The sequence below is a fragment of the Uloborus diversus genome, chromosome 7 (genome assembly GCF_026930045.1).
Source record: "Uloborus diversus isolate 005 chromosome 7, Udiv.v.3.1, whole genome shotgun sequence".
In the NCBI taxonomy this organism is placed as follows: domain Eukaryota; kingdom Metazoa; phylum Arthropoda; class Arachnida; order Araneae; family Uloboridae; genus Uloborus; species Uloborus diversus.
In genome coordinates, this window is record NC_072737.1 from 99,643,453 (window position 1) to 99,656,794 (window position 13,342).

The window sequence follows — 13,342 nt, forward strand, 5'->3', positions numbered from 1 at the left end:
CCTCATTTGCTTTCTGTATCAATTGGTCCAGAAATGATTTAATGTGCACAACAAGCACACTGAAATTACACAACATACATGGAGGAATGTAAAAGGAAAAAGGATTTGGAATTGAACAGAAGCAAAAAGAAGAGCAAAAAAGAAAGGATTGTGAAGAAGAAATGAAGAAAATTGAAAAAATTAAAACATCTATCGAAAGTGAAACTGAAGCTCTGAATGAAAAAAGAAAGGATCATCTTCAAACCAAAGCAGCAAGAGAAGAGCTGTTTGCTGAAGCTTCTCAGAAACTAAAAAGCTCTGGAAAAAAATGACCTTAAAGCAACAAAAGTAGCTCAAGCTATGCTCGAGGGAGTTAAAAGTATCCAAGCTGAAGAAAAAGAAGTACAAATAATTCAGAAGACAGTAAAAAAAAAAAAAGAAATCACATCATTTTGCAGTAAAAAGCCAAAAATATAAGGAAATAATACCAATGCAACATTTTTCAACCCTCATATAAGCTTCAAGCCCCTACATTCCCCCCCCCCTTTTCTTTCTGCATCTTGGAAACATTTCATTTTTGTTTTTAAATTGAAAGTTATTCTTACTTGTACTGCTTTTGATAAACTATTTTCATTATTATGTTACTATAATTTTTAATAACTTGATTTAACACTACATTTTCTACCTCCCATGGACATGTCATGGAATATTTTCATTTGCTTGCTAAAAAAATAAAAAAAAATAAAAACAAGAAAGAAAAAATCATGAGCATTTTCAGGCATAATGAAATGATATTTTCAGTTTCATACTTCAACATCATTTTATTTTTGCATTGTTAGTACAATTGAATTATCATTTTGTTAAAGTGTGATTTTTCAAATTGGTTTTCTGAAGACTTTCGATTTAATATTTATGCTTTGTATTTACTAAGAAAAAAGAAAGAATGCTGATAATTTTTCAACAAGCTAAAAAAGAGAAAAAAACAATACTAAAAATGTGATTGAATAACATAAATTATACGTTCAATTAATGTATCATCTTGCTCTTTACTTTACAATTGGTAAAAGTCAGTAAAAAGGGATAATCCCTTTCTGTTTTTTGAGTTCTTAGCAAATTGCTTTTGGTCACCTTTTAGTTACTTTTTTGTCACCTTTTAGTCACCTTTGTTTTCAAATTTGTCACCTTTCTCACTTTTTCAAAGGCCATTAGCAGTCCTCGGCCTGTACATATATATAAAAATATTTGGATATATATCAAAGTATCGGATATTTTAAAAATATGATGATCCTTTCGAACCCTGATTAGGAGCTTCCACTCCTTTGTTGCCCCGGGGCCTCCACACTTCCAAATCCGGCCCTGTGTATAGCCTGAAGCAAAAGAGAGTCAGACCGGGATATGATTCATGTGTTTATTTAAATTTATCAAAATGAAAGCTGTTAATGTGTTAAATTAGTGCTTGGGAGACGGGACAGGAGTCATTATTTTAAGCTATTCAAACTTCAGGCTAACTTGAAATATTGGAAAATTTATTATTTTAGCAGGGTTGTGTTCACTTGAAACAGCTTACCAGAAGTGGCTGAATGAGCAAGAGGGTGGACAGTTTTAAGAGAACCATTGATCTTCATTGGGGACTAATAAATTAATTAGGTCCAGCTCAGCTGGACCCAGAGCCTGTTGCTGGTCATCACATTTGTATTATAATGTATCTGAATATTTTTGTTATGGACTGCATTTTATTGTATATTATTTTCGCTATTTGTTTATTTTTTAGTTTCAAACATGGAACCTCCGATACTGAACCTTCCCGATGAAGTCACTTTCATGATGCAAGCTGGTTTAGCAAGAGATTCTATTACAGTAGATGTCGGTGATCTGAATTTAAAAAGTCTTAAAGACCTTGCTTGCAATTTTGTCGATAAAAAGGTAACATCAGAAAAAGCATGTTTCAACTTTGCATTTTTGTGGATCTTTCCACTTTTTCTTCCAACTTTTTTCATGTCTTCCTTATAGGTAAATGTCTTTCTTATCATGTATAAACTACTAATTCACCACATACACTCACATGAAAAAGATTGAGAGACAAATTTTAAGATTTTCTTTAAACTTATTAGGTTTAAAAATTGATATTATTACAACTTTTTCCGTGTACTTGTCAAACCATTTCTCCAGGTTTAGTTTATAAATACTAATGAAACAAATTTTGAAGACTCTCTGAGGTTCAAACAAAATGTACTTCTTTACTCATATTATTTATAAGAGACAGGGTTCAAAAATATTATGATATTTTCAAAAATATGTGATATTTTGATACATATCCGATATTTTCAATCAGCACAAACTAGTCTTTAAAATAGTAAATGCATCTTCAATCAACTTTTATTTTCTTACATTATTATTACAATATGTAGGTTTAAAATTTATGTTTTTTTTCATTTATTTATGTCTAATTATTTTACATTTTTATTGATTTTAATGGAGTAATAGTATGAGCTGTTTTAATAATTTTTCTTTACTTTTACAGTTATATAATTCATAAATAAAAAATATGCATATTAGTCGGTGCACAGTCATTAGACATTTTCTTTTTTTTCTGAACAATGTTTAATATTTCATCAAGCAATTTTAATCTGCATTAAAATTGTTAAATTACTGTTAATTTTATGAATATAAAGCAAAAAAGGAGTATTACATTACTTTGTTATATTAATGATGTATTAATGCATCATAAACCTATAGTAGCTAAATTTTTTGATTATTTTTCATAATAAATAGACAAAATTACTTCGGCTAATGTTACTTTTCTATTGATACCATAGTTGAAGAAATAAATATTGAAAATATCAAAATATCATGATATTTTCATAATTAAGATTGGATATATATTGTGATATGGGTCATTCTGTAGAAATGTGGAATTTTCCATCCCATGTTAGCTGCAACCTCATAAATCTTTTTAAATTATTTTTTTAATACTATTTATTTGTCACTTTCTACCGAACAAAATAACATGGATTTAATAGTGTTAGACAATACCTATTTTTGTTGAGACTAAAAAGTCATTACCATCCACTGTCCCTTGACTCAATGTTTGTCTTTTGTGATCTAACTATACTGCAAATAAAACTGAAAAATGCCTTGGAAAACTTTCTTCATAATTGCCTCACATAATAAAAATTCAAAACAAAGTTTATTTTTTGTTTGATTGCAATTTTGAAATTTTAGTGAAACAGTTTTAATTTGTCCCTGACATTTTGCATCATTATCATCCAACAGTTTTTACACTCTTTTATGACCACTTGGTGGTACTATTAACCCAAACAGTATTCAGTTCTAGTAGCAGCCGCCTTAAGTTTGTTTGAAAAGCAAAAATTTACTGTGTGGTAATCTTCATGAGTTTTGCTTAGATGTGAAGCTATCAAATTAAGTAGAAAAATTTTTATTGCTGTCATTACCATCCATATCTATTGATAGTTATTTTAAACATTATTATGTATTTTTGTTTTTTGTTTGCTTACATTAGATGAACCTTTGATCAAAATGTGCAAAATTTTTTAAATGGTAACTCATGCCAGGTAAAATAAAGTGAAATATCATTACCATCCAACACAAACTATAAAGATTTGGATGGTAATGACAGACTGAGAATAGAATAAAATTATTTGCTTTATTTTTTTAATCTTACTAATATTATATATGCGAAAGTTTGTCTGTATGGATGTATGGATGGATGTATGGATGTTTGTTACTCTTTCACGCAAAAACTACTGAACGGATTTTGATGAAACTTTACAATAATATAGCTTATGCATCAGAATAACACATAGGGTAGTTTTCGTCCCGTTATGGGGGGCAAAACCCCCTTAGGGGAGCAATAAAATACAATTTTCGTATAAATTCTCTAATATGGGGATGAAAAAATACTTGCACATATTTACATTATATGTCCATCGAAAGCTCTGATTTTTCTGCTGAAGATGGCACCTGTTCGAAATTTCTAAGTAGAATAAAAAACGAGTTATGAGCTTTTTAGATCCATGTTCGAAGGCTTTCCTCAACTCAGTACAGTATTTAGTGTATCATCTCAACTCCCTGTCGATAGCGGCAATTGTTGTATTGCTGACTTTCTTTGCTTTTCGTGATTGTTCAAGGCTTTTCTCAAGTCAAATCTTGAAGTAAGATTTTTGCACAAGATTGGCAAATAATACATGATTTGGCTGATGATTTTCCATTTAAACGGAACTTTAATGTAATTAATGGTTTTTATTATTATTTATGCTGATTGAACACTTACTCATTATCCAAACAACCAGCAGATCGCCAAAATATTTGCAGAAAGATTTCCGTAGCTGATGCATTTGGCAGTTTTTTCAACGTTGCTGTTTCTGAAGCCGAAGACTACGTCATAATGTTTCTCAGCTTTCACCATGTAAACAAAATATCGCCAATCAAAAAAATTTCAAAAGACTTTTTTTACTGTATTAAATAATCCAGCAACTAAATTAGGCAAATCCATAAAGAGCACAAAAACTTCCATTAATTTTTCTTTTTGCACAATTTCAAACAATCACCAAATTTTATTACTTATTTCGGTAACATTTCGGATGAAACTGTTTAGCGCCATTTTATGGTGACCAAAAATATCTCAGCATCTGGCGACGATATCTCTGTAACGAAAATTAATATATCGTTTTACAAAGTAAGGAAAGAATGGGGGAGCATCATCGAAGGTATCCCGAAACGACTTTCGCAAATTCGGTAAAATCGCACCAAGAGCCACAATGATTGAAATTTCCCGAAATAACTAAAGCAAGTATAAGGGGATCACGAGCGCAGCTACTTTTTTTTAATCACTTCGTACTTCATTAGCCATACAGAGAAGGTTTTAGACTCCATGTTAAAAAAAAAAGTATCAACAGATTAATCTTTTTAAACATGAGAAGATTAATTTCATGTTTTTTAAATTTGTGTATATGCTTAAATATAGTGCTTTCGTTTCTAAATCAATACTACTTTGTTCCTTATACTTATTGCTATTTTAGTTTTATGGGTAAGGAAGAAACTCGATTTTTAATCACGTCAAAAAGATGTGTTTTAAATTCTTTCACTTAAAACAGAAAACAAAAGCAAGTAACGATTTTTTCTAATAATTATTACTGACCCAGGCAACGCCGGGTATTTTTGCTAGTTATAAATATTTTTACCTTCAAATTCAGTACATTGAATTGTTTTTAATATTTTAGATGCATAATTTTTTTTATACTTTCTTTTTTTCAACTATCTTATATAATAAATACCTGTTGGGCGGTGGGTTATTTTTAATGGCCAATGATTCCCAGTTAACTATCATTTTGTAAAGTACATTATATTTTAAATTGATTGGTTTTAAACGTAATTTGTCATAGAATGATAATTAATTCAGACCTTAATGTGCAGGTGTTGTTGATTCAAACCAAAGTAATAGTCTGAGAATCCACTTTATGTCCAGATCAAAAACTAAAAGTAATTTTGTTGGTTCACAGAAGAGGACAAGTCACAGAACACATATTTTGCCTTATTAAAGATTCTCCTATACTCATTTCTCATAGATATTTTTGTGTAGCAAAAGAGGAACAAAATTCGGTACAGGAACTCGCAGCATCTGTATTTAATGCGAAATAAATACATTAATAATGATGTCATAGTATTTTGTTTTGAAAAAAACAGAGCATTTTGACATTATTTTTACTGTATGTTTGCTTTAAATTGTTTTAAAAATGTATACGTCATTTTCAACCTGCCATGATCATTTCCATCCTTCCAGAGTCATTACCGTCCTTGCTACAAAATTGCTTGTCCTCAAACTATTAATGTTCAATTTCTTTAATAAATGTATTTTAAAAATAGTTAGTTTTATTAGTATTTTCGAAAACATATTTACTTTAGGTTATAAGACTTAATTTGAACAAGTGAAAATGAATGATGTAATGCATTCAGTATATTTTTATAAAAAAAAGTCTCAAAAATATTTTTAATTTATTAAAAGACTTAAAATGATATATTTGTTCTTTATTTTCTGTCAGGCTATTGCTGGTACTTAATTGTAAACCTTAAAACCACTAAAAAAATATTTTTTTTTAGAATTTCTCACATTTTTTTAACATGGGATGGTAATGACACTTTTTGTCCTTTTTTACAAACTAAAGCATCATTATATGCAAAATAAGTGTACATGTTTAATGAACTATTGTAGTTTTACCAAGACACATATTTTGTCTTTCAAAAAATGCCAAACTGCATCCTTCCTGAAAAGTTCAAAAATTAAAATTTCAGGATTGCAAAATTCCACATTGCAGGAGAATAACCCATATATATCATGATATATATCGGCGAACCTTGATGATGGCTACTTAAACGTTGATGACAGATTCAAGATTCTTCATTTTTATCATAAAAGTTTATCGTACAGCACTAATCATGGTTTAAAATGTACTCAATTGACTGAAAAAGAACTGCACCACAACAAGGACGGTTATAATTTTATACGAATACATAAGGTGGTAAGTTGTCAATCTTTTAGTTAAAAGAAGGCAACTATTATCCCCCTCTCCATTGCCAAAAACATGATTCCATTCACATGTAAAATTTGGAGGAGAGGCTCTATGCCACTTAATTTTACGTCTGATTATGCATGTACTATACAAAACTTTAAGCATTCAAAAAATCTAATACAAAAAATCTTATCTGATCTTTAAAATGCTAAACAAAGGTAAATTTTCTTGTATATCTGTTAGTTTAGAGAGACTATGTTGTTCAAGGTTGCTATTCTTCTTCCAATAAACTTAGTTACTTTCCAACTTTTTCTTAGTGTAATTTTTATTTCTAGTGTACTAGAAATTTAGTTTGATTTCATTTTAGTTTCCTGAACATAATTTGAATAGATTGAGTGAAAGATTGATACTATTTCGCCACGACTACTCCTCAACGAATATATTGCATCCAATCAATGCAGCTTCAGAAGTAGCCGAAGGAACTTTGGTTGAAATAGTTGTTTCAGGTTTGTTCTTACTTTTGTATGTACAGTAGACCCTCGTTTTACGCGGTTTCGATTATTCACGGTTTAAGATTTGATACCTTTGTTTTATTTTACGCGGATGAGTTTCAATTTTACATGGATGCGACCATGCAAACACATAAAATTTTCCCCTCTTTTCAAAATCCAAACTCCTAAAGATTAAAGATTATGCGTAATCAACTGCATTTTGGCGTGCTAATAATCGAGCTTAAACCACTGAGACATTGTATGCGATTGGTTCCTGAGCTCTTTCTAGAGAAATAAAGTTGTTAAACTCACACAGTTCAGAACTCACTGGAAGAAGAGCTTTTAGGAGTGACAAAGGAGGCCAAAACCAAAGAAGATACAGACATCGATGAAACAGAACCAAAGATGTTAACATTGAAAATTTTGAGCCATTCATTGACCATAGAAGTGATCGTTCTGATTTGTTAATGAAGAAAGATTCTATTATGAAAATGATCATGGATGCGTTAATGCTCTGCAAAGAATTACAGAGAAAAATTCTTAATGACTGTCAAAAGACTATCATAGTCAGCTCTTCTTTATAAACAGGAGACGAAATTAATTTATGTTTTCTTTATTCATGTTGTGCATAAAAGTCGATATAAGTACACATTAAACTTATTATACAATTAGTCATCACTAAAATGAAATATTTTGTTATCTACGGAACCAAACCCCTATCTCAACACTACTATTAGGTCTCAATTTACGCGATTTCCATTCCCATGGCATTTCCGTGGACCGTAACCCCTGCGTAAACAAGGGTCTGCTGTAAACTGTTCAACATTTTAATTCAATTATTTTTTCTTTCGGCAAATTAGTAGCTGTGATACTAAAATTTTACCCCCCCTCCCCCCAAGGACGGATACAAGGAAGGAGTAATTGTTCCCTCCTTGAGCTGAGACAAAGGAAGTTTCTTCGCGTGTATTTTTGATATTAAAATTTCAAAAATGAAATATTACATAATATTCCATAGTGTTAGAAGGAGAGCTCTTCACTAAAATTGAAATCTTGAAAACGCAATCGTAACCCATCTCTTATGACACTGGGGATAGGGACTGGAACTTTCTGCAGGATTTTTTTTCAAATTGAAGTTTCAAAATCTCAATTTTAGACGATCTTAGATAATATTAGGGCTAGGTTCAAAAGTTCACCTTGGACATTTTTTGAAAGAAACACAACTGTAGGACACTTTTGATAACTTAAAGGTAAGCTATGGGATTCAGTACACTCCTTCAAAAGTTTTTAGAAATTGAAGATCCAAAGAATAAAGAGGAAAAAACAGTCGCCCCCTCCTTGAACATTTTCTGGATTCGTCCTTGCCCCTCCCCCTCCCGTATTAATCTTTTTATTCCACATTTTCTGAGCTTTGTATTGCTAAAATAATTGTTGTGTACACTTTAAATACAAATACAACTCAATTATAGAATTAGTGAGCACACATTGTAGTCTTTGTCCTAAAAATCCTCAGCAAAGATCATTCATGTTCTAAAATAGTTTACTACTCTTTACAGCCTATTTTAAACTGTTTCATCTTAATATATAAAAATCTTCTGTGCGGACGTTTGTCACCATAAGACTTTTAAACGGCTGGACCGATTTTGATCAAATTTTTTGTGTGTAATTAAGTTGTGGCAAGCATGGTTTCGAAGTGCGATGGATCGAATCGGAAAAGTTTTTGTTAATTAATTTAATGATTGGATGGTTGTATCTCCCAAATGATTAATATTTATTTTAACCTATTGTTGAGTGAGAACTGAAATAAATATTTAACCCGTTGCCAAAGGACAATAAGAAAGCCAGCTCTGCTTTTTGTAATGAAATTTCCTACTGTGATATGTCAATTGAGTATAGATAAAACATAGAGAGAGAGTGAAGCCTTCATTTCTTGAAGGCAACGATTTTAAGTCCTGTGATATACAGTTGAACTCTCTTAATACGATCACGTTTAATACGAAATCACGGCTAAAGCGAACATTTTGTTTGTTAGTTTAGTTTGCTATCTAAAAACATTGAAAATTTCACTTATAATATGTAAATTAAGTTGAACGTCTCAGCTAAGACGAACAAAAATTTCTGACCTCTTTACTTAAAATGTTCGTGGTTGAATACTGTAATTTTCTTTTTCAAAAATTGTTCATCATTTTGTTTTTTAGTACTGTTTGACCACGGATTGTATGTAATCTGCCAATCTGCCAAGTAAAGACTATTCCATCCAGCAGGGAAGATAGGAAAATAGCGATGGGATATTGATACATGCGTTTTATAATGTCACTAGTGCCTTATTCATTTATTGCATTCTCAGAAATAAAATAAGGGGAAACAAAAGTAGTTACCATGGAAACAACAAAAAGAAAATAAAATATCTTCATTTCGTTCAGGAACGTAAAAGCAAAATGGTAAGCTCAAAACTTTGTTGTAAATAAATAAATCAATTAACTTTTGCCATGAGAATATAGATCGAATATAATTTAGATTTGAAAAATGTTGCTGTGAGCAAATTTTCATTTTTACAAAACTAAGACTAAGTAATAGAGAGGCAAAAGTGCACATCTGAAACAAACCAACTAACACCCCTATAAACTAATAGATACATCCATTTCCGCCTATAAACCGGATATTAGCCTTTCCATGTAATCGATGGTCAAACAGTAGAAGTTTCATTGTGCAAAGAGAAGAAAATATTAAATATTTTATATGGAAAATAAAGCCTGAATATTTGTTTACCTGTGGACAACCTATTCCGCGATTGTTGATTACCATTTTCATTTCTCAAGATTTCCGAAAAACATTCATTTATAAGAAATGAGTGATTAATCGTCTGAATATAATAATTAGTAGTAATGTTTTCTAAATATAGGAAAGCATTTTTTCGTTTTTTCACAGTATCACTAATTTACGGTTGTGACAAATAACGGCTAATACGAACAAATTCGTAAATTTTTGACATTTCGTATTAACTGAGTTTACTTAAATTTTAAAGTGAAGTAAGTACTGGCAGGTTGACGCAAAACGTGTGTTCTGTCACCGTGGTTGAACTATGTGATTGGATCGATGCTTTAGGTTTTCCTAACCAAATGATCAGAAAGTATTGTACCTAGCAACATTTGTTTCTCGGATGAAATCCATCGAAGTTTGGGCACCAATGTCGAGAATATGGTTTATCCATCTAATCAGTATGTTATTAAAGGAAAAGTTGATGGAATCTAAAGACGAAACGAATTTTACTTTTGTCCAGATAAATTACAACAGGGTAGTTCCATATACAAAAGATCAGTGCAGTGGAAGATCTTTAGCTTTGGTGGAAAGAACAAATTAGGCAATGTATGAAGTTTAAAAAGTTTTCGTTCAAAAAATCGGACCGCTAATCGGTCGGAGTAGGTTTTGCTCACTGATCGGCTGGATTACAGTAACGTGGTGGCTTGGCGACTTTGGCTATAAACAATAGAGTTGCGTGATCATTTGTTTACATTTAAAAGCTACTGTTAATGTAATTTATTGTATTTTTTGTTTATTTGGCGAAATATTTCAAATTGCAAATAATTGTTTTCCGTTTTAAAAGAGTTTTTAGTCATTTTAGTTAAAGAATGCTTATTTTACATCGGGAGGGGGGAGAGGGATGAGTGATTTTCGCTTATTCAGAGAACTGTTTTTACCGTTATCATTTTTCTAATTGATATCCTTTCGATTGCTTTATTCTTTTTGATATGTGGGATGTTGCAGCGGGATTTCCCGTTTTTTCTAGATGGGTAGTTGGATTTTTACACTTAATATCTGAGGACGCTTTTTATACTTTGAGTATGGCTGAAGGAGCAAACCATTAACTACGGGAGAAAAAATAATTAATAAAACAACTGCTCAGTGGGCATTAGATGAATCAAGTTGTAATAAATGTACGCATTCTGACACCATAGCAGCTTAAAACATTTTTTTTGTATTTATTTTTTTCAACAGAATGGTTCAAACACTTAATGGTTTATTGAAATTTTTCAACTTTTCAATTTGCAAAGTTTGAACAGAACAAAGTCTGTCGGGTCCTCTAGTCATATTTATAACTCCCTTACCGAATAGACAGGCCAGTGATTGAACATCCATCAGTGACTGAACAGCTCTTAATTTTTTTTTTTTTTGCTAAAGTTTTTTCTCTGATGAACTGGAGATGGTAACTTCCCTCCTCTCCAAAAACAAAAGAACTAGAAAATGCTGTACCTGTTCACTGGTTGAAGTTGTTCATTCACTGGATTGGTGGATTGCTGATTTTACGTTTCTCAAAGGACTGGATTAAAAAAAAAGTAAAGTGCAGGGAAATAGAGGGGGGAAACATATGGAATCTTTTAACAGGTATAAAATGTGTATTTTATGAAAAGAACATTATTATACATAATATTTTAGATCATTTAACACACATGTAGTTTCAAATCCGAGCTTTAATGTTGAAAATAGTCCGTTATAGTGTAAATTTTTTTTGGCTTATTGAATTCAAAATAAGTGCATCATCTTCCACGATTGAAATACTTTGCAGTTTTTTTTCCTGGTCTTCACAAGAAGGAAAATAGTCTTTCACTATTTGTAAACTCTGTAATATAATATTGAAAGAAGAGATAAAACGTAGAGAGAGAGAGTGAAGCCTTCATTTCTTTCTCTCTCTTGAAAGCAACATTTTTAGGTCCCTTGATATATTTTAAAGTATAAAGTCCTGGATGGTTCATGCAAAACGTATGTTCTGCCGTCGTAGTTGAACCATGTGACCGGATCGGTGCTTTAGGTTTTCCTAAGCAAATGACAAATTTTGTTTTCGTCCAGATAAATAACAACAGGGTAGTTATGTACACAAAAGATCAGTGCAGTGGAAGATCTTTATCTTTAGTGGAAAGAACAAATTAATCAATATATGAAGTTTTAAAAGTTTTCGTTCAAAAGATCAGACCGCTAATCAGTCGGAGTTAGCTTCGCTCACTGATCGGCTTGTTTACAGTAACGTTGTGGCTTGGCGGCTTTGGCCATAAACAATAGAGTTGCGTGATGATTTGTTTACATTTTTAAAGCTACTGTTAATGTAATTTATTGTATTTTTTGTTTATTTGGCGAAGTATTTTAAATTGCAAGGAAATGTTTTGGGTTTTTAAAGAGTATTTAGTCATTTTAGTTGAAAAATGTTTATTTTATAGATGAATGATTTTCCCTTATTTAAAGAACTGTTTTCACCTTTATCATTTTTTAAAATGATATCCTTTCGATTAATTTATTCTTTTTCATATAGGGGACATTGCAGCGGGATTTCCCGTTTGTTCTAGATATGTAGTTAGTTTTTTACACTTAACTAGCTTTTACCCGCGGCTTCACTCACGTTGATGTAGTTTTTTTCAATTGATTCAAGTTGATGATCATTACAGGAAGAGGTCAAATAGTTACCAAAAAATTGTTTGTCTCTAGTTTCGTAGACATTTCAAATTGCCTGCCCCCTCAAATGTATCAAAAGGTATGATTAAAACTGAAAATCAGGGGGAAGGGTGGTAAATGAAATGTCGGCGAAACTTGGAAGACACTCAAAAAAATCACATAAAATAAATCTTGAAACGTTTAGGAGTTGTAAAAAAGTTAGTTTGGGTAATTCTCAAAAAATCCAATTCAAGTGAGGTCAACTATTCTTAAATAAAGTGAAACAGTTTCCCTTACAATCCCGATCTCCGTCAAATACATAACATCCAGCGCTACACCAGAAATCTAAATTATTGTATAATGTATAACTTCTTACCATAGAAATCGTCCCAAAAAAGGGTCAACAATCACTACAAATCCTGATTCTAATAATGTCCTTTTAGAGTCAGAACATCAAACCTTTAAAATCCACACCAGAAGGAAATCAACTGTTTCTAAATAACGTACGATTACAATACGAAAAAGTTCAGAGTAAAAATATCATTAAAATCAGAGTAAGCACAATAGTTTTTTTTTTTTTTAAGTTCCCATTTATATGCGGATAATAGTACAAAAAACTTCTCATTTCGCAAAGGGAAAAATTCCCAAAAGTCTCTATTAGAATGGTCTCTATCAGCATTTTCAAATAACATTTTTCTCTGATTTTCTCAGTTATGATTATTTCCAAAAATCTTCATCAGTACAGGTCTCATAGGAGAAAAAACAAAAACAAAATAAAAGAAAGAACAATATTCTCCATTGTCGGCATTAAAATGGGGACTTTTACTCCCTAAAATTCCTAATTAGCATCATTAACTCTTAAAAATACACACACAAAAAAGAAAAAAGAAAATGAAAAGGTTCATAAAAGTTTTAAATAATTTGCCA

The 13,342-nt window shown here is 31.1% G+C and overlaps 1 protein-coding gene across 1 annotated transcript in view; it reads left to right on the forward strand.

Moving 5' to 3' along the window:
• The first annotated feature begins 1,758 nt into the window (after nt 1-1,758).
• Nucleotides 1,759-13,342, forward strand: part of LOC129226600 (serine/threonine-protein kinase D3-like) — a 111,830-nt gene continuing 100,246 nt past the window's right edge. The window contains exons 1-2 of the mRNA XM_054861224.1: nt 1,759-1,902; nt 6,874-7,012. Of these exons, the coding sequence (XP_054717199.1) occupies nt 1,759-1,902; nt 6,874-7,012 (283 nt within the window). The remainder of the gene's footprint in view (nt 1,903-6,873; nt 7,013-13,342) is intronic.